At 49.0% G+C, this 23,945-nt stretch overlaps 9 protein-coding genes across 9 annotated transcripts; 7 read left to right on the plus strand and 2 right to left on the minus strand.

The window, feature by feature from the left end:
• Nucleotides 1-324: 324 nt before the first annotated feature.
• N7471_012570 (putative GARP complex subunit (Sac2)) lies at nucleotides 325-2,560 on the plus strand (the record flags this gene model as incomplete). Its single annotated transcript, XM_057285289.1, has 5 exons — nucleotides 325-1,200; nucleotides 1,251-1,545; nucleotides 1,593-2,377; nucleotides 2,426-2,461; nucleotides 2,516-2,560. 5 exons carry the CDS (start codon nucleotides 325-327, stop codon nucleotides 2,558-2,560), a joined length of 2,037 nt encoding a protein of 678 aa, XP_057131555.1.
• A 430-nt stretch (nucleotides 2,561-2,990) lies between these two features.
• Nucleotides 2,991-5,124, plus strand: N7471_012571 (uncharacterized protein; the record flags this gene model as incomplete). Its single annotated transcript, XM_057285290.1, has 2 exons — nucleotides 2,991-3,136; nucleotides 3,183-5,124. The coding sequence occupies 2 exons, from the start codon at nucleotides 2,991-2,993 to the stop codon at nucleotides 5,122-5,124; spliced, it is 2,088 nt and encodes a 695-aa protein (XP_057131556.1).
• Nucleotides 5,125-5,417: 293 nt separating this feature from the next.
• On the plus strand, nucleotides 5,418-6,575 carry N7471_012572 (uncharacterized protein; the record flags this gene model as incomplete). Its single annotated transcript, XM_057285291.1, has 1 exon — nucleotides 5,418-6,575. The coding sequence occupies one exon, from the start codon at nucleotides 5,418-5,420 to the stop codon at nucleotides 6,573-6,575; it is 1,158 nt and encodes a 385-aa protein (XP_057131557.1).
• A 1,477-nt stretch (nucleotides 6,576-8,052) lies between these two features.
• Nucleotides 8,053-9,329, plus strand: N7471_012573 (zinc-dependent alcohol dehydrogenase family protein; the record flags this gene model as incomplete). The annotated part of the gene is made up of 5 exons (XM_057285292.1): nucleotides 8,053-8,160; nucleotides 8,219-8,287; nucleotides 8,347-8,563; nucleotides 8,627-9,085; nucleotides 9,136-9,329. The coding sequence occupies 5 exons, from the start codon at nucleotides 8,053-8,055 to the stop codon at nucleotides 9,327-9,329; spliced, it is 1,047 nt and encodes a 348-aa protein (XP_057131558.1).
• A 357-nt stretch (nucleotides 9,330-9,686) lies between these two features.
• Nucleotides 9,687-10,625, plus strand: N7471_012574 (uncharacterized protein; the record flags this gene model as incomplete). The annotated part of the gene is made up of 2 exons (XM_057285293.1): nucleotides 9,687-10,051; nucleotides 10,184-10,625. The coding sequence occupies 2 exons, from the start codon at nucleotides 9,687-9,689 to the stop codon at nucleotides 10,623-10,625; spliced, it is 807 nt and encodes a 268-aa protein (XP_057131559.1).
• A 1,279-nt stretch (nucleotides 10,626-11,904) lies between these two features.
• N7471_012575 (PSP1 family protein) lies at nucleotides 11,905-14,574 on the minus strand (the record flags this gene model as incomplete). The annotated part of the gene is made up of 3 exons (XM_057285294.1): nucleotides 11,905-12,436; nucleotides 12,494-13,121; nucleotides 13,176-14,574. 3 exons carry the CDS (start codon nucleotides 14,572-14,574, stop codon nucleotides 11,905-11,907), a joined length of 2,559 nt encoding a protein of 852 aa, XP_057131560.1.
• Nucleotides 14,575-17,482: 2,908 nt separating this feature from the next.
• Nucleotides 17,483-19,041, plus strand: N7471_012576 (CMGC/SRPK protein kinase; the record flags this gene model as incomplete). The annotated part of the gene is given in 6 exon segments (XM_057285295.1): nucleotides 17,483-17,690; nucleotides 17,727-18,152; nucleotides 18,221-18,357; nucleotides 18,376-18,624; nucleotides 18,641-18,976; nucleotides 19,012-19,041. 6 exon segments carry the CDS (start codon nucleotides 17,483-17,485, stop codon nucleotides 19,039-19,041), a joined length of 1,386 nt encoding a protein of 461 aa, XP_057131561.1.
• A 133-nt stretch (nucleotides 19,042-19,174) lies between these two features.
• Nucleotides 19,175-20,394, minus strand: N7471_012577 (NifU family protein). The gene is made up of 3 exons (XM_057285296.1): nucleotides 20,045-20,394; nucleotides 19,438-19,971; nucleotides 19,175-19,368 (listed from the first exon to the last, which is right to left on the minus strand). The coding sequence occupies exons 1-3, from the start codon at nucleotides 20,327-20,329 to the stop codon at nucleotides 19,225-19,227; spliced, it is 963 nt and encodes a 320-aa protein (XP_057131562.1). The 5' UTR covers nucleotides 20,330-20,394; the 3' UTR covers nucleotides 19,175-19,224.
• A 1,804-nt stretch (nucleotides 20,395-22,198) lies between these two features.
• On the plus strand, nucleotides 22,199-22,847 carry N7471_012578 (zinc finger HIT domain-containing protein; the record flags this gene model as incomplete). The annotated part of the gene is made up of 2 exons (XM_057285297.1): nucleotides 22,199-22,269; nucleotides 22,337-22,847. 2 exons carry the CDS (start codon nucleotides 22,199-22,201, stop codon nucleotides 22,845-22,847), a joined length of 582 nt encoding a protein of 193 aa, XP_057131563.1.
• Nucleotides 22,848-23,945: the final 1,098 nt, after the last annotated feature.

Raw genomic sequence — 23,945 nt, forward strand, 5'->3', positions numbered from 1 at the left:
ATGTAGAGGGGTTGAAAGAGGGGAGTTTTTCAAAGAATTTGGGGAGGGGAAAAATGAAGAGAAGAGGAGAGAGAAAATCAAGGACTAAAATCTATCGTGGGCGGCAACGCTGTGGCGGGGTCGCTTACTGGACGATGATTGGTCAAAGAGGGTTGTCCACCTTGTTGGGTTTAGTGTATATAGGAGAGTGTCCGAGTGTCCTGAACTCACCTAGCAACTACCAACGTTCCTTATTGTTGACGTTGCTTGGATTGATTTTCCGAGTATACTCTTGATCTCTTTGTTCTTTTGGCTGGACTCCCATGCCGTCCATCCTTTTACACAATGTGGCGCGACCGCATTTCAGTCCAGTCAACTCCCTCCGGAGCGAATAGCCGCAACCTTTCTCCTCTACCGCGACGATCATCCTCCCAGCTATCTCCAAGTCCCTACAATAGCCGCCCTGGTGTAACATCTAGGACTTCAACATCTCTTCTCGTGACCCCCAACGACTCTACAACATCTCTTCCAGGAACTGCACGGGGGTCCAATGGCTCTCCTTTAAAGCAGACGAGTATTCAACGACCTCGACCGGCTAATGTCCCCGATCCACTGGAAGTCTTAAATGAAATTATTGGAAAGGAAAACCAAACAGATAAGGATGTGCCGCAACTATCCTCGATGCCGGAACGACCGGGGCAATTGGTGGAAGCCATCCGTTTCGACGGGCTGAGTCTCGAAGACTTTCTGGAAAAGGAGGATCCAGCACCAAGGAAAAAGACCCGCGAAAGTGATGTAAACGCGCAAACCGTTCAGCAATTTGAACAAGAACGAGATAAGTTTCAAGAATTACACACATCCATTACTGGATGTGATGAGGTATCCAGGTCAGTTGAGCTGTACCTGAATGACTTCCAGAATGAACTGGGTGCCGTATCGGCGGAAATTGAAACTTTACAATCTCGCTCAACACAATTGAACGCGATGCTGGAGAATAGGCGCAACGTGGAACGGTTGCTGGGACCTGCCGTGGAGGAGATCAGCATCTCCCCCAAGGCCGTGCGAACAATTGTCGAAGGCCCAATTGATGAGAATTGGGTGCGTGCATTGAACGAGATCGATTCTCGAACAACAAATATCGAAGCCAAGGCCGCCGCTTCCTCCAATGGCTATAAAGCTGTCGAGGATGTACGACCCCTTTTGACCGATGTCAAGACCAAAGTGAGTATGCTACACTCAAATTATCTAGACCTGCATTGACATCTATGCAGGCGGTTCAAAGGATCAGAGACTATCTTGTGTCACAAATTCGTGCTATGCGATCGCCAAACATCAACAGTCAGATTATTCAACAACAGCGATTGGTGAAGTTTAAAGATCTATACAGTTATCTCTCGAAGATCCACCCAAAGCTGGCAGGAGAGATATCACAGGCTTACATTAACACAATGCGCTGGTATTATACGTCTCATTTCACACGCTATCTTCAAGCACTCGATAAGGTCAAGGTTTATCCTCCTGACCGAAACGAGGTGCTTGGAGGCGAGCCATCCACGCATCGATCAGGTAAGAGCTATGCTTCTCTGATACCACCTATATACTGATTATTTCAGGGAACATGATGCCTGGCGGCCGAGCTGGCTCTGCCGTACATGACCCTTTCTCCCTGGGTAGACGTATTGATGTCCTCCGAACTGGCAATCTCCAGGCTCTATCCTCATACCTGGCCGAAGAGGATAACACCTACCATGGGATCGAAGTTCCGTTCCGAAACTTCAACCTCGCATTGGTGGACAATGTGTGTGCCGAATACTCTTTCCTGACTGAGTTTTTCTCCCCAATGACCTTCCATCAAATCTCCCGCACTGCCGTCGAAATTTTCCAGCAGGTTTTTACCCTTGGCCAAAATCAGACCAAGAAGTTAATCGAGCACACCACAGATTCTCTGGGTGTACTTATGTGTGTTCGCCTCAATCAACATTCGGCGTTTGAGCTTCAACGCCGAAAGGTGCCCGTCGCCGACTCGTATGTGAATGGAACCAACATGCAGCTCTGGCCGCGCTTCCAAGTGATCATGGATTACCACGGCGACTCGCTCAAGCGAGTTGGGTCCAACACTGGGCGCAGTGCTGTCTCCGCCCTTTCGATTGCAGGCGGAGACGACCTGAAGCAGTCTTCGGCGCCCCACTTTTTGACTCAACGATTTGGACAGCTTCTTCATGGCATCCTTGTGCTCAGCAGCGATGCTGGTGATGATGAGCCGGTGTCCAACAGTCTGGCCCGGTTGACTGCTGAATTCGATTCTCTTTTGGCAAAATTGAGTCGCAACGGCACAGACGCAAAGCGAAGAGAGCGATTCCTCTTCAACAATTATTCATTGATTTTAACCATCATTAGCGTATGTTGCTATCTCTGTGTTTGGGGAACTCGCGCTAATCGGAAACAGGATACCCAAGGCAAATTAGCAGTTGAACAGAAGCAGGTAAGCATTTGAATTGTGTCTATCATGAGATCTTACGACTAACTTGGCTTGCAGCATTTGGAAGAGATGCTCAAGAATAGCACCAGCACCAAGCGTTAGAAAGCGATTGCATACACCGGGCAGATGCACATTCCATGTGGAATAATAACATAATGCATTTAGATATCCCTTTCACATATGTATAAAGATCTTAATTAACATGGATACTTATCCAGACACCTGCAAGACTCTTGTGATGTAACCTCCGAAAATCACCGGAACACGTATATACCCCAGAAAGATATAGTTATCCCAACGACACGCTAAGCTCAATAGTAGACTCAACCCCGTGTTCTCTTGTAGTATTGCAGGAATACAGGTAGGTGGAATGCCCACTATAGTGAAATGTCGACGAACTAACACCTTTTAGGTCTCAAATTCGATTCCCCAGATTTGTATAAACTGCCGTACATATGCCGCCAGACATATGGATGTTGATCTTCACGGCTATAAATTCTACCCCACATTTTCTCTTCACCACAACTCGGCTATGACCAGGACTCCTAAATCCCTCGCTAAAGCATGTCTACCCTGTCGATCTCGAAAGATCCGTTGTGACACGATCCGGCCTCGCTGTTCGACTTGCAAGACCCAAGGCCGGGAATGTATATATCGGGTGGAGACGCCACGGCAGAGGTGGGCATGTTCCCTTGCGTTTTGGATAATTGGTTAACCAAACTAGACCGACCCTGGCTGAAATAGACCGGTTACAACGAGAGAACACAGAACTCAAATCTTTCATCATCAAACTGAAAGGTGAAGAGGGAAACAAACCCAGCCTAGCAGTGGCCGAAGGTCTTGAATCCAACCAGAATTCACATAGCCAGAACCGCCGGCAAAGCCTTGACAGCCTAGCTACCTCTTCGAATGAAGAATTTGACGTTGCACCTTTTATATCTGTAGATGAGGCAGGTCAACCTGGCAGTTTTGGCCCTTCATCTGCCCTGCATTATCCGAATAAAAGCGTATCATTGTCCACAGTGCCTTCGGCTCAATTGTTGAACAGAGAGCACATGAAAAATAAGCTTATAGCTAATGCAGCCTTACAAAGACAAAATGAGCGTCTGCTATTTCATCTCCCAGACATTGATGGCGTGCCTACTGAGCTCGCCCTGCATCTATTAGATGTACACTGGGCTCGGCAACATCACACCTTTCTTCTAACCTATCGCCCGGCAATCATGCGTGATCTGCCTAAAGGCGATGGGCCAAACTGCTCTCGATTTTTGCTGAATGCCATCTTTGCCTGCGCAAGCAAGTTTTCCTCCCGTCTTGACGTACGCGAGGACCCAGGTGATCCGGCCACGGCAGGCCGGCGGTTCTTTCGCCGCTGTGACGAGCTCCTGGCCCAGGAATCACATCTCATTCGCCCAAGTATTCCAACAATAATAGGTCTTTTGCTTCTTGGGTCTACTTTTAATGCCCGTGGCGAAACTTCAAAGGGCTGGTTATACACAGGCTATGCTCTGCGCATGGTCTATGATCTGGGATTACATCTCGACCCCAAGGAGACCAATGACGACGCTGAAGAAACGGAGATCCGTCGCCGTGTGTTTTGGGGTGCTTTCGTCTGCGACAAAATACAAAGTCTCTACCTCGGCCGGCCGGTGGCTATGAACCTACGCGACTCGCATGTCAGTCGTGAGTTCCTTGATACATTCGAGGAACATGAGCTGTTCATACCGGCTCCTGATTCGAAATTGCATACATCATCCTCACAACCCCCGATATATTCTATCTCTACTTTCCAACAGCTCTGTCTTCTATCTAGGATCATGACCAAGATCACCAATCACTTCTACACAGTCGGCGGAGTGCGTTCCCCAAGCTCCGCCACCACTAGTCTCCAGCTCGCGGACAAAGCCCTCAATTCCTGGAAAGAAAACCTACCAACTGAACTAGAATTCAAGCCATGGTCACGTTGTGATGTTCATCCACAACCCCATCCAGCTCCCAATGTAATGAACCTTCACGGCATCTACAACTCCCTTATCATCCTCCTCCATCGACCTTTCATCTCCGACGGCCATCTACGATCCATTACAACGTCAGCTTCATCATGGGGCCGCTGCACCACAGCTGCCAAGAGTATCACGAGTATCTCGCTGGCATATAAATCCGCATACGGTCTCCACGGCGCACCCTATATTCTCAGCTACGCCATCTACGTAGCATGCACAATCCACGTCCGTAACGCCTTCGCAAATGCTCACCACAAGGAGCATATCTCCCGCTTAGCGGCAGGTCTCGTCTGCCTCGATGAGATCTCCGTGGCGAATCCTGGCGTCTGTAAGCCCGCAAGCATTATACGGAAACTGGCTGAGACAAGCAAGCTTGACCTTTCCGTGGGCGATACAATGACTCCTGCTTCTCAGGTTGAGATTGTTTCTCCGGCGGATGGCTCGAATGGTGGGTTTGAGCTCGATGCTATTGTTGGGATGTTCCCGAGCAGATCTTCTGTTTTTGGTAATGGTGATGGTATAGAGTTTCCTACTCCTGGGCAGGAACATGATACGGGTTTGTTTGGACTTGATATTCCGTATGATCCGTTGTTTGGGTTTATGGATGCTTCGTTGGATTGGCCTGGGTCAGAGACGGCTCTTTTGTTTGCTGAGAATCCATGAATATGCTTGTATATCTATTACGAAGCTACAATATCATCTGCAATATCTGGCACTGTTTCTACCTAGGAATAACTTGGATTATCTGCTCAGCCTCACAAGCCAGCAGCACCATCATGTAATGATCACCCCTCATCTTTTGGGGCTGCCTGGGCAACCTCCTATGACTCACAAAGTACCTAAGTTCTTTTCTTTGTATCTAATCTCAAATAGATAAACTTGGAAGTCCCGTTCTATCGATGTGAAAATATCGTCTCTTGCCGCTGCTATTTGACTGCAATCAGACCTTTTAGATCATGATTGTCTCACACGAACACAAGATGGAAACCATCACAATCGTCCCTGTGACTATTCCAGAAGATGGCTCGTTGACCAAGGCCATGGTCAAAGATATTATCAGCAAGTTTCTCACCAACGAGTGGCCAAATGTGGACCCAGAAACCCTCGTTGTGACACGCAATACCGGATACGCAAACACAAACTGTGTCGTGGAACGACCGAAGCCAAAGGGCGCCACACATTCCGAGCCCCTCAAGGTATTCCTCAAGATCCACGGCGAACTCGACGGAGAAATCGCAATCTTCAAGCACTTGGTTCCCAATAAACACGAAGAGGCACAACTATGCTCTGATTACGCTCAATCAGGTCTTGGAGCCAAGGTGTATGGGTTCTTCCAGACACAAGATGGCGTTTTCGGAAGAATCGACGAGTTCTTAGATGCGCGCAATTTGAAGCCGGCAGACGTGGAAGACGCACATATCCGAGCCGATATTGCGAGAGAAAATGCCGTTTTACATACCATGGCGACACAACGGACGAAGAAACCGGTTCAGCTATATTACGATGCAGTCACCGGAGAGCTTGCAAAATATCATAAGATGGCCAAGCTAAAAAGACTAGCCAACGAAGGAGGCGTTAATATGGACGGTCTTGTTGATTATGACTTTGTGTATCGAATAAGACGAGTCACAGACAGGCTGGAATCTATCGGAGGGAAAAAGGGATGGTGTATCCACGATGTTCAATTCATGAATACGATGGTGAAAAACAGCCCCAAGCAAGGAGAAAGCAAGGTTGTCCTTATAGATTTCGAATTCGTCTTTCAAAATTACCGAGCGTTCGATATTGGTGGGCACTTTTTGCAAAAGATGTTCCTGTGGTTTGATGAGGAGGACAAGATTGCGAACTGCCGACCTTACACGGAAGAGGAGAAGAGGCACTTTTGCGAGGAATATGCAAAGAAATGGAACGAGCAGACTGGTGACTCGGATACAGGGGAACAAGTTTTTATGGAAGCTGAGCTCGGGTTCATGCTGGCTATCACGTTTGAAATCCATAACATGCTCTGTTTTATGGATCAGGATGATGACAAGGACCCGTTGAACATTTTGGGGCTTAACAAGCTGTTTGGAGAGTTTGTCAATCAGTATAAAAAGCTTGGACTAGGGAATTAAGAGCACTTCAGCCAATGCAGTGTTCTAACGCATTGTGAGGGCTAGCTATACATATACCAAGCCTCAACCTCTTTCTCATGTTTTGGATATTGGAAGCTCACCGACGCGGTGATACGACCTCGATGTAGACGTCATAATACTGAAACATCAATTTAAGTAGCAGCGAGTGTCAAGGCGTCCTTCCTGCAGCCTGTTTCAAGTCAATGCAGTACAAAGTGGAGTTAGTCGATTTCGTAACATGCAAAGAGACAACAAGACAACAGCAAAGTCCCAAAATCCGTCTCGGATGTACTCTCTATGTTATAATTCATCAAACCAAAGCATCCAGATTTGGATCCCAACCAAACCGACCAGACCCTTTCCCAAGCCTAAGCAACCCCCCTCAACCCGGGGTAAGACCCAGTACCACAAACCTCGCCCCAAGAACGTGGCTGCATATCCGGTGTGACGCATATGCACCCCTCTACAGACCCCTCAAGTCATAATAGCCGATAACACGGTATCCCACGAATAATTCGCCAATTGACTCGGAATCACACAGCCCATCTGCAGTATCCGTCCGGGGCCATTTCCCGCTCTTGCCGCAGCGGTCAAGAATGTCCAGCACATATGTCTCGATGCGTCGATTTGGACGCCTCACTTGATAGCTCTGATTACCCCCGGATTCAAAATTAAGCTATCGGTTGTAGCCCGGTTCCGCGTGATCTGGTTGGTGATGGTGATGCTTTTGGTTTGGGAATTGCTTCTTCGGCTTGGCGGGTGCCGCGGGGAAGGGAGCGGTGAGTCCATTGGGTTCTTGGTGTGGGATTGGGACTTTCTTTTTGGTTTCGTTTTGTCTTTTTCCGAGGGGTTGGTCAGCTGTTGGGGAAGAGAATTTTAGCTTTTTGGGTTAGTATGTCTGGGATATCGGTGCTGACAGGTACCCGGTGTTTTGGCCGTTTGGATGGTGAATCAGGCCATTTGCGATATCTTCAAGAGATCCATTGAAGTCATTGAAGTGATAGTTGCAATAATAATGACACATTGAAGATCAATCAAGACCTATACAAGATCCATGACTGCTGAAACCCAAGATGGACCCCTGCACTGAGCTCCGCGGGGTTCTCCCGATTCGACCTCACTTGGCGCAAACGTAAACGCAAACCCCATGTTTGAAGATAAAGAAGAGTTGAATAGATGAGAAATCACATAGATAACGATCCCCCATACCAGTGGAGTCGAATGCAAGTACAAAAATGACGCCGATCTCGACCCACATCGAATTGCAAGTGACACTGATCTGTATACTTCGTCCGAAGGAGACGTCTGAACAATGCATGGGGCGCTTTGATGAAACAGTTCGAGAGAAGCTTGCCCCTCTTTCGTAGGCTATTTATATTGCTTTGATCATCTTGCTTCCCCCTCTTTTCATTCCAAAAGATTTTGGTATCTGATCAACCTTCCCCTCCTCTCCACATACCACATCCCACCTTCAATCATGACCATCTCAATCCCCAAGACCATGCGGGCTCTGCAGTACTCAGAGCCCAAGAAGCACAAGATCGTTGAGGTCCCTGTGCCCGAGATCCGCGAGAACGATGTCCTGGTATGAAGCCATCCATCAATTTGTGGGGAAGCGGACTGACCAAGCAAACCCTCATCAGATCAAGGTCAAGGCCTGTGGTGTCTGTGGCACTGACTTGCACATCCACGAGGGTGAATTCATTGCCAAGGTATGGTCTTTCCACCATATCAAGCGCTCACCCCGCATTGGTGTGTTAACAGTCCATAGTTCCCTCTGATCCCCGGCCACGAGACCGTCGGCGTAGTCGCCGCCATTGGACCCAAGGTCAAAGACTTCCAGATCGGCGAGCGAGTCGTCGCCGATAACTCCGAGCTGTGCGGAACATGCTTCTACTGCCGTCGTGGCGATGAGCTGTTCTGTGAGCACTTTGAGGCTCACGGTGTGACGATGAACGGTGGATTTGCTGAGTACTGCGCCTACCCTGGTAAGTAGAGGGTCTCAAAAGCTTATAACAAGCCCCCAAATCTGATCTGAGATTTCCTTTCAGCTGGCAGAGTCTTCAAGATCAAGAACCTCTCCGACATTGACGCGACTCTCCTCGAGCCCGCCTCCTGCGCCGCCCATGGTCTGGACAAGATCGCCCCGAAGATGGGCTCGTCCGTGCTGATCTTCGGTGCTGGTCCTACTGGTCTGGTATTGGCTCAGATGTTGCGCCAGAACGGTGGTTGCAATGTCGTTGTTGTTGCTCCTGGGGGTTTGAAGATGGATTTGGCTCAGAAGCTTGGTGCTGGTGATAAGTACATTGAGCTGTCGCGCGAGAGTCCCAAGGCTCAATTCGATGCTCTCAAGGCTGAGAATCCATATGGATTCGATATTGTTGTTGAGGCCACTGGTAGCCAGAAAATTCTGGAGGACTCGATTAACTATGTTCGTCGTGGTGGTAAGTTGGTGGTGTACGGCGTGTACTCGAGTGAGGTTCGGGTCTCGTGGTCGCCGGCTAAGATCTGTGAGTTTTCTTGTCGCTTTCTCTTGGGTGCTTCGCTGATTTCCTTCCAGTCGGTGATGAGATCACTATCCTCGGCAGTTTCTCTGAGACATACAAGTTCCCTGCGGCTGTTGACTATCTTGACTCTGGAAAGGTAAAGGTCGATGGCATTGTGAATAAGGTGTACAAGATTGAGCAGTGGGAGGAGTGTCTTGAGGCGATGCGTAACAAAACCGCTATCAAGGCTGCCATCGTCTTCGATTAGATCTGGATTTCACTGTGAATTGCATCATACAAAGTACATTTTCATAGAGGATGGTTAATAGAATTGACTCTCTTCCTAGAACTATGGGGCATCTTGGACTTTATATGTACTTGAAATTGAGGACCTTGTTAGACCAAGGTACTTTTGAGATTAATAATCTTATTCTCAAATATAATCTATGATATTATATTGAGAGGGGGTTATACTAACAAAATATGAGAGGATACAAATAGAGGAAAGGAAGACAAGAAACGGCATACTCCGTCATCGCAGCCAAGCCCGGCTTCTCCCCACCCTACGCCCTACGCAAACTCTCCACCCAAGCTCCAACAACCACCAATTCCCCAAACCAGCACAATGGTCAAACCCCTAACATTCAAAGGCGACAAGCCAAAGAAGCGCAAGACCCGCACCGCAGACAACGAAGCCCCAACCCCTAAATCGCGCAAAACCGAACCCGAACCGGAAGACAACCCAGAAGACCAAAGCTGGGTCTCCGCCGAGTCCCCAAGCGACATCGCCGGCCCAGTAGTCCTAGTCCTACCCTCAGACAACCCAACCTGCGTCGCCAGTGACGCCAACGGCCAAGTCTTTGCCAGCAAGCTCGAGAACCTCGTCGAGGGAGACCCGGCCACGGCGGAACCGCACGATGTGCGACAGGTCTGGGTTGCGTCGCGGGTGGCGGGGACGGAGTCGTTTAGTTTTAAGGGTCATCATGGGAAGTGAGTGGATTAGACTGCGTTTGATTGCAGCATATGCATACCAATACCCATATTCCCCGAATCCCCATTCCCATTCCCATTATTTTTTCTTTTCCCCCCAATCCAATCCAACTAACAACCCCCTCCACACAGATACCTCTCCTCAGACACCCACGGCCTCTTCAGCGCAACCGCCTCAGCAGTCAGCCACTACGAATCCTTCCTAGCAATCCCCTCCCCCGAAGTCTCGGGGACATTCTCTCTACAAACACACGGCGGCGACGGCGAATCTTTCCTGTCGATAAAAGAGAATTCCAAAGCAGCTGCTGGGGTGGAGATCCGCGGAGACGCGAATACGATTTCGTTTGAGACGACGGTGCGCGTGCGCATGCAGGCCAGGTTTAAGCCGAAGTTGCGCGCCTCCAAGGAGAGTAAGGCTTATGAGAAGATTAGTAAGAAGGAGCTTGAGGGGATTGTTGGGAGGGACTTGAATGAGGATGAGGTTAGGAGGTTGAGGAAGGGGAGGAGGGAGGGGAATTTTCATGAGGTTTTGCTTGATGTTAAGGTTAGTGGGAAACATGATAAGTGGGCTTGAGGTCTTCAGGTGAGTTTTTCTTTTCTTTTTTTTCCCGGTTTGATAGGAGGTGGTGCTGATGTGGTGGTAGTGTTTCTGTCCTGAAGCAAGTCGGATTTTGGTTCTCTTTGCTATGAGATATTTTCGAGTTGTGCTAGCTGCGGGCTTGGGGGGATGGTCATGATGGCATCGGGGCTGGATCACCACGAGGCTTTCCAAATTTCTCGCCCATTGTCGGTCAGCGTGTCGGCATCCATGGTTACTGGCAGTCCATACGGTGGAAATGCGTGGTGCGAGCTCAGTCCGAATTGAGAGAAACCTCAACATGCCAGCCTCGTGATGATCGATTCAGGCCCCGGCGAGGGATCTACGTAGGTGATGCATGTCATCTCTGCAAGCCCTCGAGGGCGACTATGAAGAGAGAAGATGGAGGACGTTTCAACGGCTTATGATATTAGCCTAGACGATGGTTCATTCCTCTATCAAACAGAACGTTCGCATTTCATTCTGGACAAGGTACAGCGAAGAAAGCGAAGTACAAGACATAATGAAAGACACAAATCTCTCCGTCGGAGCTGTATGAAACCCATTTTATATTCCCCCCCTAGTAACCGTAAGCTTCAAATCTTCCATTCTGTGTACAACTTGTGTAAGTTAAGAAATTATCAACGGGATACAAAAAAACAAACACGAGAGAATCTCAAATCAAGGATTCAACTTAACTTCAAAACTTCAATTAACACAAATAACGCGCACACATCCATTTGTAGATAGAGATAGTTCTGATTATGGAAGACATAATTCGTCACGCAGAAACAGATCTATGGCAAGAAGGGACGGTAACGACAGAATCGGGGGATGTGTTCAGTAGAGCAACAAGCCCTGGGTATGATTCTAACAACAGTAGCACAGGAGAACAAGACCTCGAAACCTCGCAAAAGCGAGGAACGGGGACACAAAAAAAAAAGTAAGATAGACCAGAGATCGGGTTGAACATAACATAGAGAAAAGACGGCAACCGCGTCCACATTTCGGCGAAAAGCATTCTTTGAGGAAAAGGGAAAAAAGATAAAAGACGAGATAAACAAAGTGGCGATATCTGGGTTGGAAAAGAGCAAGGGAGAAAACAGCAAAGCTGGTCAAATCTAGGTTCATAAGGAGTCTCTTTTCACCGCGAGGATAAGCCCCATAACATGGGACGGGACGCAAAGGGTACGAGGGCAGAGGCAGACGATTGTACAGAGATAGGTGGAGGAGAGAAGGGATAGAGAGAAGGAAAGGAAAGGAAAGAAAAAGGGATTTAGGAGTTGAGCGATAGGCCCTGGAACCGGCTGGTCCATTCGCCCTGCGCTGGGTGCACACGGGAAGAACCATTGGAGCCGATGATGTTACCATTGGAGCCGCCGATGTTGCCGGGATATTCGAATGAATCTGTAGGACCAAAGCTGGATGGCACCTGTGGGGCAAAGGCATCTGAATGAGGACCTTCAGAGTGACGGGATGGCTGAGAAAAGGGCTGGTAGGACTCTCCGTAGGATGTGCGGAGCATGCCCACGGGGTTTGGCATCTCTCGGCCTTGTTCGACAGGATCTCGCGCTCCACCATAGGACCTGCTCTCAAGTTTGAGGCGATGGTCTGGCTCCTGGCCATAAAGAGGGTTGGGCATGGCGCCAGGACCTGACAGGCCAGGCGTAGGGGGCGTGACAAACGAGGCCGGGTTGATAGCTGACATCCAGATGCGAGTCTTGTAGATCTTGAACAGGTCAGTCACCAGGGAGTTGAAGTTGATGTACGAATCAGCAAAGTAGTAGAACGTAAGCTTTTTCCAATCCCTGCATAACAATTAGTTTCAACCATCATGGGTGGCAATCGAAATCACGTAGACTTACATTTGGAACTCGGCATCGAGGATCTCCATATTAAGCCGGTGCTCAACCACTTTCTGCTGGCAAACCCGCTTGGCTTTGGCTTCGTTTCCTTCCTTGTCATGCAAAGTGAGGATCTCATGTTGCTGTGCCAGCCGCTTGATGAGCTTTGGTTTGATGTCTGTCGCGGGTTCTTGCGCATTGTGAGGACCATGGGGACCCATGCCACCTGTGGCACTTCGAGTGTTCAAGCCCGTGTTGGGGTTGGTGAGGGTGGACCCCTCAGGCTGGCCACCGTGTCTAGAGAAAATCATGAGGGTCTTGTAATGCTCTTCCGCGTAATGCTGCTTTAAGTCCCGAGCCTGCTGCAGCGATATGTTTGCATGAATGACGGTGCCCAGATCTGTTCCTCGATCTGCCTCCACAATGACTAGATCACCATTTTTCACCTGGAGACCGGTATCTTCTTGGATGTAGAAAACGTCTGCGCGGCTGCATTTAAAGGCGACAATGTACAGAAGCTGATTTTGATGAGCATGGGACAATGCGGGCTGACGACCATATACATTCGACATCGCATATTGACTGAGAGATGGCGGGAGACCCGAGGAGCCATCTCCACGCAAGGTCTGCTCACGGGAGTAGTAAGGTTCTGCAGAAGATATTAGCTTTGAGTGATAAAGATGTAGTAAGTAAATAGACTCACGGTTGGAATAGTCACTAAGGTTACCATATCCGTCATCGCGGTCTCCCATAGTTGCGCGAGGAGTAGCAGTTGTGTGCGAGTCCACAGGACCGATTGAGCCATGACGCATCGGAATCTCAGCGAAAGAGTGTCGGCGACTTTGAGGCATGTCAGGCATGCCACCAAAGCCTAGAGACGTTTGCCAATGAGCCTTGCGGACATTATCCAGAGCACGATTCTCCAGCGGGGGCGTGAAGGACGAGAATTGCGCTTCCGGGTGCGCCAAATGCTCAGAGAAACGGCGACGAGAATTGCCGCGGAGGTTGTTGTATCCGGTAATATCACGTAGTTCTCCTGGATCCTCTCCAACCAAATCTCCATCTGGAACACCGCCTCGGATGCGATGCAGTGAATGAGCACCACCGATTGATGCAGCTGATCCAGCTCGCTCGCGGTATCTGTTATCCATCTGACCGGCCGCAGCTGCTTGCCGTAATAGTGCGTTCTCGCGCGCCAGCTGCTCGATCTGCCGAGCCTGACTCACTGAGTAGCTCATTTCGCTTTCCGAGCCGTTGAGACTCTCGTCGCCATCATCATCCTCGCGGACTCGACCAAGCATTGCAGTATCGTGTCCTAATTCACCGAGCATACTAGGACGTGATGCTCGAGGCTGAACAGCAGACATTTGGCCTGGACCGCGAGAACGACTTCCTGGGTATTGTGCACCGGCAGCAGGAGCTGCACCGGGCTTGCTAGCAGCGAGGCTGAGGAACTCAGGGTCCATCTGACCAACAGAATATGACTGAGAGCGATAGGTTTTGAGAGTTGGTTCTAACGGGATGGAGAATGGGATGGCCGATTCACCAGAGATGGTACGTGTGATTGGGCTTAACATTTCGTCCGTCATGTTGCCGCCCGCAGGAGGTGGGTTGGTCATGGTCGGAGAGGGTACCATTTCTGCCAAGCGAGAAGGCGGTTCCTTGCGTGATTCAGTGTTCCAGATTCCTGTGCCTGTGCCCCAAGGAAATGAACTTCCTCCAGCTTGATTCCAATTGAAAGATCCGGCAAGACCAGGGCTCGTAGCTGTCGCCCATGGTGCCTGATCACTAGCGGGGCTTGTAGGGTTAGATGGGGAGGAAGAAAGGTGCCCTCCAGGCAGCGAATGTTTACGCTGCGCGGAAAGAGGCACTTCATTCAACCACGAGGTGCGACGGACTGGTGGCCTGGTGGTAGGAGGAATGATGTTTTGGGCTGGCGCTCCATGGTCTCCATCATCATCAGAGGAAGCCAATGCATCCGAGTCTGGGGTGGAACGGCGCACGCCTGGGTGCGTCTTCTCGAGGATGGCAGACGCTGTCGCCGCAGCGGGTGGGGCAGATGACTGAGCCACCGGGGCCGATTTGTTAGATGGCGCTGCCATTGTTGTAAGAGGAACACTGTTGCAATGTTAGTATGGGATTCCCAGTATAATATGTGTGACAAACGCGATTATTCCCTGCAGACTGTGTCACCGTGAGCGCCACTTGACACCCAGTGAAGCAACACAACGAGAGCGGGACTGTCTGATCAAGGAATAGCCCAAAGCCATGGAGGAATGAGAGGTGGTTCACTAACCTGTACGATCTTTGTTAATGGCAGAGCTGTACTGTATTGATGTCTCTTGGCCTAAGAAAAGAAAATGAACACACGCGATAAAGCACCCGTCTTTGTTCCACGCGCTCGATTAGGTTGAAGTAAAGGGTCGATCTCTGCTTCTTGAAGGGACGATGGATGACTGGGTAATGCGTTATGTTCAACTCTGGCTAAATTGAAGTCAGCGATTGTTCCCAAATTGAAGCCGGAAAGCAAAAGAAGGGGGGAAAGGCACAAATGAACAAATATATAAGCAAATGTAGGTGTGGCATGACTGAGAGCCGCAAGATAAAAGCGGAGATTGTGTAAATATGCATATCCTCGGCCCCTCTTGTGAGAGGGTCCAGAAGTGGGGATGATAAAAAACCCCCCCCTCAGTCAAGAGACAGCTGTGCGCAATCGAAACCGAAGGACATGGATATGAAGTAAGGACAATTGCAAGGAGAGTAAGGGAAGAGAAATGTCCACAGAGAAGAGAAATATGAAAATGTCATGCAGGCAGATAGTGCCACAGAGAGACGCACATTGCTCAAGATGTAGGAAATCAAAGCGACCGAGAACTCGACTCGTACGTACCTCAGGTTGGCGTCAAATACTTGAGCGAATCCTTTTAGCTGGCCTAGCTGGCGCGTGTAGATCACCGGACACCTCTCAAGCAAAATAGTATCCACGAAGAAAAGAGAGTCGAAAATCAAAAGCAGTCGCGTGATCGCAATTGTGTCTGGAGAATTATCCATGTATCAGCCCAGTCGCGTTCAGGACAAGGGAAACTCGACAGAAATGTTGCGCGACTCACCACTCTAATCGCCTCTCTCCAAATGTCTATTTGCAAGGTGCGCACGGTAATCGTAGGTCTCGTCAAGATTGTGTCGTTCTTCCTGTGCCCGAACGGGGGAACGAGGGCGATGGAAGAGGTCAGATAGATAGGACTGGCGAGCAGCAGAAGTGCCTTATTTGCGGGGATGAGATGAGGCGCGCGTCAACGAAGATGCTGAATCTGAATGTTCGATGATCGGTCTATTGGGAAATGGAATGCGCTCGGAGGGTTATCGAAGCTGTGATCACAGATGACGTGAAGGAAGCCGGGGGGACTAGGCTGATCCCCTTAAGGATGGCGCATCTTGCGATCGAAGAAGAGTGTGTGTATAGATGGGATGAAAGTGGGAGGAGAAGGGGGGGGGGGAAATGTAAAAGATGAGGGGGAACGCAAAGAGCCTGGGGTAACTTCTGTGACGGATCTGGCAACGTTGCCCCGGAGGACACGGACCACTATGGTTTGATCTTCGATTTTTAGTCGATTTTTGGGTCGTTTTAGTCGGTTTTTTTTAGTGGGCTTTTCATTTATGATGAGACATGGAAATTATAAAGAAGAAGATATTAAATGAAATATAATAACACTACAAAGATGTATGGAATAAAATGAAATAAGAAGATCATAAGAACAGGGAGCTCTCCATAGGTTTAGACCAAGTGGCGTAGGCCCCCATCCAGAACCGGCGGGTCCCTTGGAGAAATAAGCCGATCATCTGGGGTTGTGGTTGGCACTTTACCTTGGAAGACCGAGTACATATTATAAAACACTACAATACATATATAATATTGTATCTATATATCATCTTGTATACTCTAATAGTAAGAAAACCCTCGCACGGCCCTCGGGTCGCACACTTGGGCCAGACCTCCCTCCCACTTTTACCCCGGATTGATATGCATTTCTGACACTTCATACCCCCCTCTAATATAAAATGAGCTTCAACCTTTTACCCCTCTAATATCCTATTTTTGCGGGGATTCACATCCCCCCCAGCCAAGACCCACAATCCTCTCTCACGTCTCGATATCCTCGGGCAATGCGCCTGGACCGTTGAACAGCTCTGTGCCACACAGTAATGTAGTACGATAATGATATTGTCAACGTGACTCTTTTGCCCCTCAACCCCTCAGTGGATGGATTCCACATCCTTGTGCAATATATGATAACTACTGTCAATTGGGACTCCATCAATTTCCAAGGTTCATCTGTAACTGTTAGGACGAATCATATCCTGCTCCGGGCATCCGACCGGGTTTAGCTGCAACATCTAACCATTAGCTTATGGCTCATTTTAGTTGTTTGCTAGTGTACGCGCTATTGTTACGTTCCGCTATGAAGTGCATTTGGAAAGCTGTCCTCTGTCCTCTTCCTTTTATTTTCTTTTCCTAGAGTGGTATACCCCGCAATTTGGCTCCTAGGGGTAAGGCAATGTTTCCACTATGGTTACATATATGTATTATAGCACTTCTGGAAATCAGTCATCAACTACATAGTACGATGTCCAACCTTAGAATGTATATACATTCTTCGATTGTTTCTCAACCCCTAAAGCCAAGACACGCCAAGCTAGGATAGTACTACCGCGTACTCTTTGGAATTGGTCAATTGATACACCTGTCTTGTATTATGGAATACCAGTTAATTGTACATACCACTACTAGTATGTAGTATGTCGTCACACTCAAATAAATGTCTTGGATGACCAATCATTTAGACTAGTAGCATGCAAAGCAAAGCGGAAGGCCAAGTGGTCCCGAGGTCAAAGGTGGGGAGCTTCCAGGGTTGAAATGAGGACCCACTAATTGGTTGCTCAAAGCTAAAACCGTGGCACACAACGAACCACAGCTCCTTGCCCAGGTGTCTACGCGTGACACTTGCCGTTATGCTGGATGCTACTGCAGATTCTTACACACTCGCATGGACTCATGGCGATTCCCTAGACAGTCATGCAGTTTTGTATCGAATCAATTCCTTGTCCAAAAAACAAGATCGACGTCCACACTCACCACCGGGAAGCCAGATGACATACGCCGGGATACAGCTCAATCCAACGAATCTTCTACGCCGAATAGAAGAGCTAGCATCTCTCAGTATAGGCTGATTGAAGACGTCGAAGACCTAGATAGATACCGCCCCGGAGGATTCATATCATCCTCTACAGATCGGCGATGAATTAGATAATGCCCGCTATCGAGTGATTGATAAGCTTGGGTATGGAGGATACTCAACCATATGGCTAGCCCGTGATTTCCGAAAGGCCCGATATGTGGCAGTGAAGGTGATCACTGCTGATGCTAGTCTTATAACTTCTCTTGGGAACACGCTATCTAGATCTGGAAAAGGATTTATCCCACCCCTCATCGACGAATTTTGGATTGCAGGTCCTAATGGCAAGCATAAGTGTATCGTCACTCCGCCTGCACTGATGAGTTTGTTTGATGCCAAAGAGGCTTCAACCTTCGGACTTTTCCGACCCAAGGTCGCGCAGTCGATTGTCGCTCAGCTTATTCATGGAGTCGCATTTCTTTATAGTGAACACATTGTATATGACGGTATGTAATGCTTATAGATGAGTTTAACTGGATGCCTAGCTGACAACAATTATCAAACCTTCATTTAGGCAATATCTTAGTCCAGTTTCCTAAAGCGATAGATCATCTCTCCACATCGGAGCTGTACGAAAAATTCAGAAAGCCAGAACCAGAGGCCATTGTCCGTCTCGACGGAAAGCCATTCACGAATGGCGTACCCACTCAAGTGTTTATTCCCGGCTAGTTTGGTGTCCGCAGCGAGGACATTGATTTTAGCGAGAGAATCATCCTTAGCGATTTCGGAGAATCTTTCAACCCACATATATCACCCAAATTCTCCTCGAAGACCCTCCCTCTCCTCCAGCCACCTGAAGCCAGATTCTCGGACGAGCCGCTCTCCTTTGCGTCAGACATCTGGTCACTTGCCTGTACCATCTGGGAGATTGCTGGGTACCGCCCATTGTTTGAGGCGTTCTTCCCAACTGCAGACCGCGTTATCGCAGAGCAAGTCTGAGGTCCTTGGCATCTTACCTCCGGAGTGGTGGGAAAAGTGGAGTAGAAGACTGGATTGGTTCAACGAAGAAGGCGAATTGAATTTGAAGCCAGGGATATCTGCGCGCAGGGCCTTGGGACAGAGGTTTGAATACTCTATACAAGAGCCGCGGGCTGAGACGGGCCTAGAGACTATGACGGGAGAAGAAAGGAGGGCGATTAAGGTGATGCTTCGGTCGATGCTGGTCTATCGGCCGGACAAAAGAGCGACGGCTCAACAAGTATTGCACTCGGAATGGATGAAAGACTGGGGACAACCGGCTTTGGAACAGAGCCGGAGTACTTCCATGAATGTAGGTAGTTTACATTTCCATAGAAGCCGCCATAGATCGATCCCTCATACAAACCAGACACATAATGTAATTTATATTTGTACAGTACTGTTTTGTAGAGCTATCGGGAATCTTAATATTCCGGATGAGTTCTAAATAGCGAAGTGGTAATAACGATTTCTGGAAGTTGTAATGTAATCCAATTACTCAAAATTTATCCTCCCTTTCAAGAACTAATGTACAAGATATATGCTCCCAAATGATCTATTTTACGGCGCACTATCCAAGGGCGCACCAGCCGTAGCAGCAGCGCCTTTCTGCTGGCGCAGCTTCTCCTCAAACTTGGAGAACTCATGCATGGAAATAATCTCCTCCTCATCCATAGCCTGCTCAACACCCTTGACCTCCTCAATCTAAAAACAAAGTCAGCAAACAGCCCATATGTCAAAACCAAAGGAACGGGAAGGCGGGGAGGGACATACATAGTGCATAAGCATAGACTCAATACCATTCTTCAGCGTAACAGTGCTGGAGTCGCATGTCCGGCAAGCACCACGCAGCTTCAGCATAACGATACCATCCTCAAACCCTTTCAATTCGATATCACCACCGTCTTCTTGGATAGCAGGGCGAATGCGAGTCTCGAGCAATTCCTTGATCATGCTAACAACCTCGTCATCATCCTCGTTAAAAGAGAGCGAATCCTCGCCACTCTCCTGCTGGCCGTCGACGGCACCCTCGATCGTCGTCACGATCGTCTCGCCGGATGTCACAGCTTGCGTGATGATGCTGAAGACTTCCGGCTTGATGTGCGCCCAGTTTGCGTCGCTGCCTTTCGTCACTGTGATGAAGTCTGTGCCGTAGAAGACGGATGTGACGCCTTCGACATCGAGCAGTTTAGCGGCGAGCGGGGATGGGTGTGGCGGGGCGAGGGTTGATCGTGGTGACATGTACTCGAGGAATGTGCTGGGGAAGCCCTCCGGGAGGACGCGGTGGTTAGGGATGAATTTCAAGGCCTAAATTATCGGAAATGAGAGGTTAGTTCGGTTTCTTTTGTCAATATGAGATAACTGAGCTCTGAGAACTTACATCGGGGTTGGGGGTGTTCTCGGTCTGGATGAAGATGGTGCGCTTGCTGGTTGGCGAGAGGCCGTTAACTCCACCCAGTGAGGCGGGCTGCTGGTGCGGTTGCACTGTTGGTCGGCGACGGGTCTCTGATGCTGTGAGGGTCGGGAGTCGGGCTGCGCTGGACACATATCTGTAGCGTGCGAACGCAGGTCTGATTGTTCGGGCGGAGCACTCGACGGGAGTGGCCAGACGGCTGCTCAGCAGAGCGCGGCGGAACATTGTTGTAGATGGAGTGCTTAAAGACATTATGTTATAGAATCAACTGTGCAAAGATAGTTGATAACAGGTGAATTGTAGAAAAAACATTCGAGGGTCTCTTCGGCTCCCGCTCTGACGCAATTTGATTTCACGTGATCTGAGATCATAGCCGGATGACAAATGAAGACAGTTTCTCGACCAATGAGAAGAGATGTTTTGCACAATTACAACTATGGATGTGCCGACTGTCGGAGGTTGAGAAACCAGTAGTTTATGGTCAATTGTCATCCGAAATCATATCGAACCGAAATTTTGTGACTGATTCTACATTCAGATAGAGAATCATCATTAATTGCCTCCTTACTCGCAATCAGGAAGTAAGCTTGCCTATTCGCCTCGTAGCAAAGGCTGTCTTTTAGAAACGTGAAATTTCCGAAGTCTCATGACAGAAGAACAATGAAGTATGGAACTTCGCCTCACATCAGCTACAATTATTAGGAGTAGTTTGGCCAAATAGAATGCAAGTCGCCGGTATAACGGCTGTGATCCAGCCCTGCCCAAAAAGGAAACTCGACAGCGTCCGAAAACAACCTTCAATGTTTGAAGGCTTGTGCTATGCAATGATAGACCCCAATACAAAAAGAGGAACTGACTGGGACAAGACCACGCTGTACCAATCTTCTCTCGCATTTCATAAACACAAGGATGACTTCATCCTTCAAGGATAGCCAACAATATAACAAGCGCTCTTCAGTGGACCGATCATGCGCTAGTTCAGGCCAGGGAGTTCTCTCTCTTTTCCATAGTGGATAGATATACTTATATGCAGAGCTCCGCTTTCCTATCCCATCACACAACTGATAGACCGGTGATCAGCCCAGAATCCCCGGACAGCAGCAGTAGGCGCCGACTTTGTGATTTCTTTTGCCAGGCAATCCTGATTCCGCTTTGCAAGAAATATGGATCTGAGAGAGGTGGCTGCATTGGTAGCCCAGGTTGCTTGTAGTGTTACCTGGATGGTACTTGCAGCGGTGGAACAGATCATTGAGCAAACGAGATATAATACGTGGAGCCGTCAGGGCTTCACTGATGGGTTGGATCCAGTAGGCTGTGATGGCTTAAGAAGGGTAGCAAGAGAAACAAGGTACCTTACCGAGTCCCTTACCCTATTAAATAAAAAGTAACCCAGTGCAGCAATCACGCTTTGCATATTTGTGGGATGGGGGCATCTAGTAATTAGGGCTGCTCGCAACAAATTGGTGGGCGCCGACATGATCTCGGCAAGTCATGAATCAACCCGTGGACACATCAGCTAAAAGGCAACTAGCAGTTTCCAATGTTGCAACCAAATACATTCGCGTCCAGGGTTGACATCGAATTGAGGGGAGACCAGGATCCACCTAGTATGGCCGGGTTTATATCCCCGCAAGTGGCTGTCGCGGCCATTGTACGCATGCCATGCTTTGGTTTTCCGAGTGGTGGATAAAAACAGGATCCCTTGCATATACCGTGTGAACGTGGCTCTTGATGTATCGCATGCATTCTGGCTCTGTTTCGTCACACTTGACAGGGGTGGGATTTTGGACGTGGACGATCAGGCTCCAACCAGGTCCCGGGGCGAAAATTTGACATCCCCTTTGCGCTTTTAGCATATATTGTGCAGCCATTCGACCTAAATATACAGCACGTCACCTATTTATGGAATTTCTTGTCACGCGTGTTCTGTATATATTTGGTGCCTGAGGCAGAAATAGATGACCCGAGCTTCTTAGATTTTCATGCAAATCATGCAAATCGGGTAGCTCAACTTCCCTGGCCTTTTCCTGCATCATTCTCGAGCAGGACGTGGACCAGTGAAAAATGAAGGAGCAAGTTTGATCGCTGTGCAGCTGATGGATTCATTGGGAAATCGACACAATGCCTGGTTCCTGTGAGGTTTGCTCTTTAGAGCCCTCAAAATATCGCTGTCCCACATGCGCTCTGATGAGGTACTGACTGGATTACGATTCCATCCCTATCCATACGTGGACCAGTTGCTAAGTGTTATTGATTTAGTTGCTCGCTTGCATGCACCCAGTCACATAAGATATACTGTGCTCCGAAAGGACCATCGAATGAGGAACTGAGTAACACCCCGGCGCCCGATGTCGATCCCACACCCGAGAACGATACCAGCGGCCCTGAACCTACAGAGCCAACTGGCACCAAGGCTCCCGCGATCTCCCCCGCAGCAGTGGCGGCATCGGCGGAGATGAAAGAGCTTCTCAGTCAGCACCCCGAACTCCGCAGTCAGCTACAAGATATGTTCCAATCGACACTGGAAGAAGAATGGGTTGAATCCTACACAGCCCCGGCACGAGGGCGTGGCCGCGGTCGCGGGCGAGGTCGGGGAGGGCTCACTCCTCGTAGCCGTGGCCCATGGACGTCCGAGAAAGGCTTCAACCGCGGCCTGGGCAGAGTCCGCAAGCTGAGGCAGGATTGTGAGGAAGGGACGGAGACTGGCCAGGCGGCCGAGGCTTTCATGCGGTTTATGGCGCTTGTCAAGAAGGGCAGCGACTCAGCCTGAGTCATCTCTATTTTCTTCTGCCAAAAAAAACAACCGCATACGAGTTGGACGGTCGGCACATATAACTTGATTGCACCACATTTATATGCTGAGTCCGTGTAAGTGAGACATATCGATTATACGAGATGGTGGGGCTTTTTGATCTACCTTCACTGTTCCAATAGAGTAGCTGTCAGATCTGACAGCTTCAGCCATAGTCAGCCTTATACAACCTAGGAATATTCGGCGTCCTTGGTTCTCTATATGATTCTCTATTGCATACTACCATCGGCTCTTGGAGCTGCTGACAAGCACATTTGCCGGTCCACCTGTCCACGGGTAGATCAAAGCGATGTGCATTGGCCCTAGGGTGCTCGGGCTCATCAAGTGCAATATCGCACCACATACAACGTTACCATGCGAGCCAAGACCAGAAGCCGAAGTCTTACATAGTGTTAGATTAGCGGCGCTTTTAGCGCCCCCAATAAAGCGGAGCATATGCCAACGGCCCAGAACTCCAAAGACCGAAATTTTCGGTGGGAAAAGTACCAAAGTACTGAAAACTCGGAATCTGCATGTTTCTGACAAGTCACATGGAGCATCTCAAGGCAGCAGATGAGCAGTACTCTGTACTCCGTAGAGGGCCTACTTTGTAGGCAAAGACAAACAGCCCTTTGTTTCCGAGAGCTTAGGACACGCGGCGAGGCAGCTCCTGCAGCTCCAGTCAAGCAACAAATACCAATTAAGAAATAATGCAACATCGTAGACCTGTCGACTAAGCGAGATCGTCCTACTAGACCCAGCCTCGGTTCTAGTAGCCACTCATTTTGAGACCTTGGAGATTACCATGTGTCGGGTTCAGCTGAGCCGCTTTCATGAACACGAAGATCTTTTGGGCTTCCAATGAAATGCGAGAATCCCATTTTAAAAAAAAGAGGATCTCAAACCAATTTCATCCCCCAATATTTGTGATCTGTCCATATTCTGTTTGCTTTATCTTCCCCGTTACCGCCAAGACCAAGATATCCGACGCAGCTCCCGGTAATTAGGGTAGTTTTCAAGTCAACTCCCCGAGCAATTCTGATCATCTCGGATGGCTGCCTCGCTGCTCAACCGAAC

This window comes from Penicillium samsonianum (genome assembly GCF_028829775.1).
Source record: "Penicillium samsonianum strain IBT 33392 chromosome Unknown utg000007l_segment0_segment0, whole genome shotgun sequence".
Lineage (NCBI taxonomy): Eukaryota > Fungi > Ascomycota > Eurotiomycetes > Eurotiales > Aspergillaceae > Penicillium > Penicillium samsonianum.

Bases quoted from the DNA above. Each gene is read 5' to 3' on its own strand.
- N7471_012577 (XM_057285296.1), bottom strand. From the start codon at position 20,329: ATGTCTTTAAGCACTCCATCTACAACAATGTTCCGCCGCGCTCTGCTG. The intron at 19,972-20,044 runs GTAAGTTCTCAG...CCGATAATTTAG, and splicing joins AGAACACCCCCAACCCCGAT to GCCTTGAAATTCATCCCTAA. The intron at 19,369-19,437 runs GTATGTCCCTCC...CTTTGTTTTTAG, and splicing joins AGTCTATGCTTATGCACTAT to ATTGAGGAGGTCAAGGGTGT.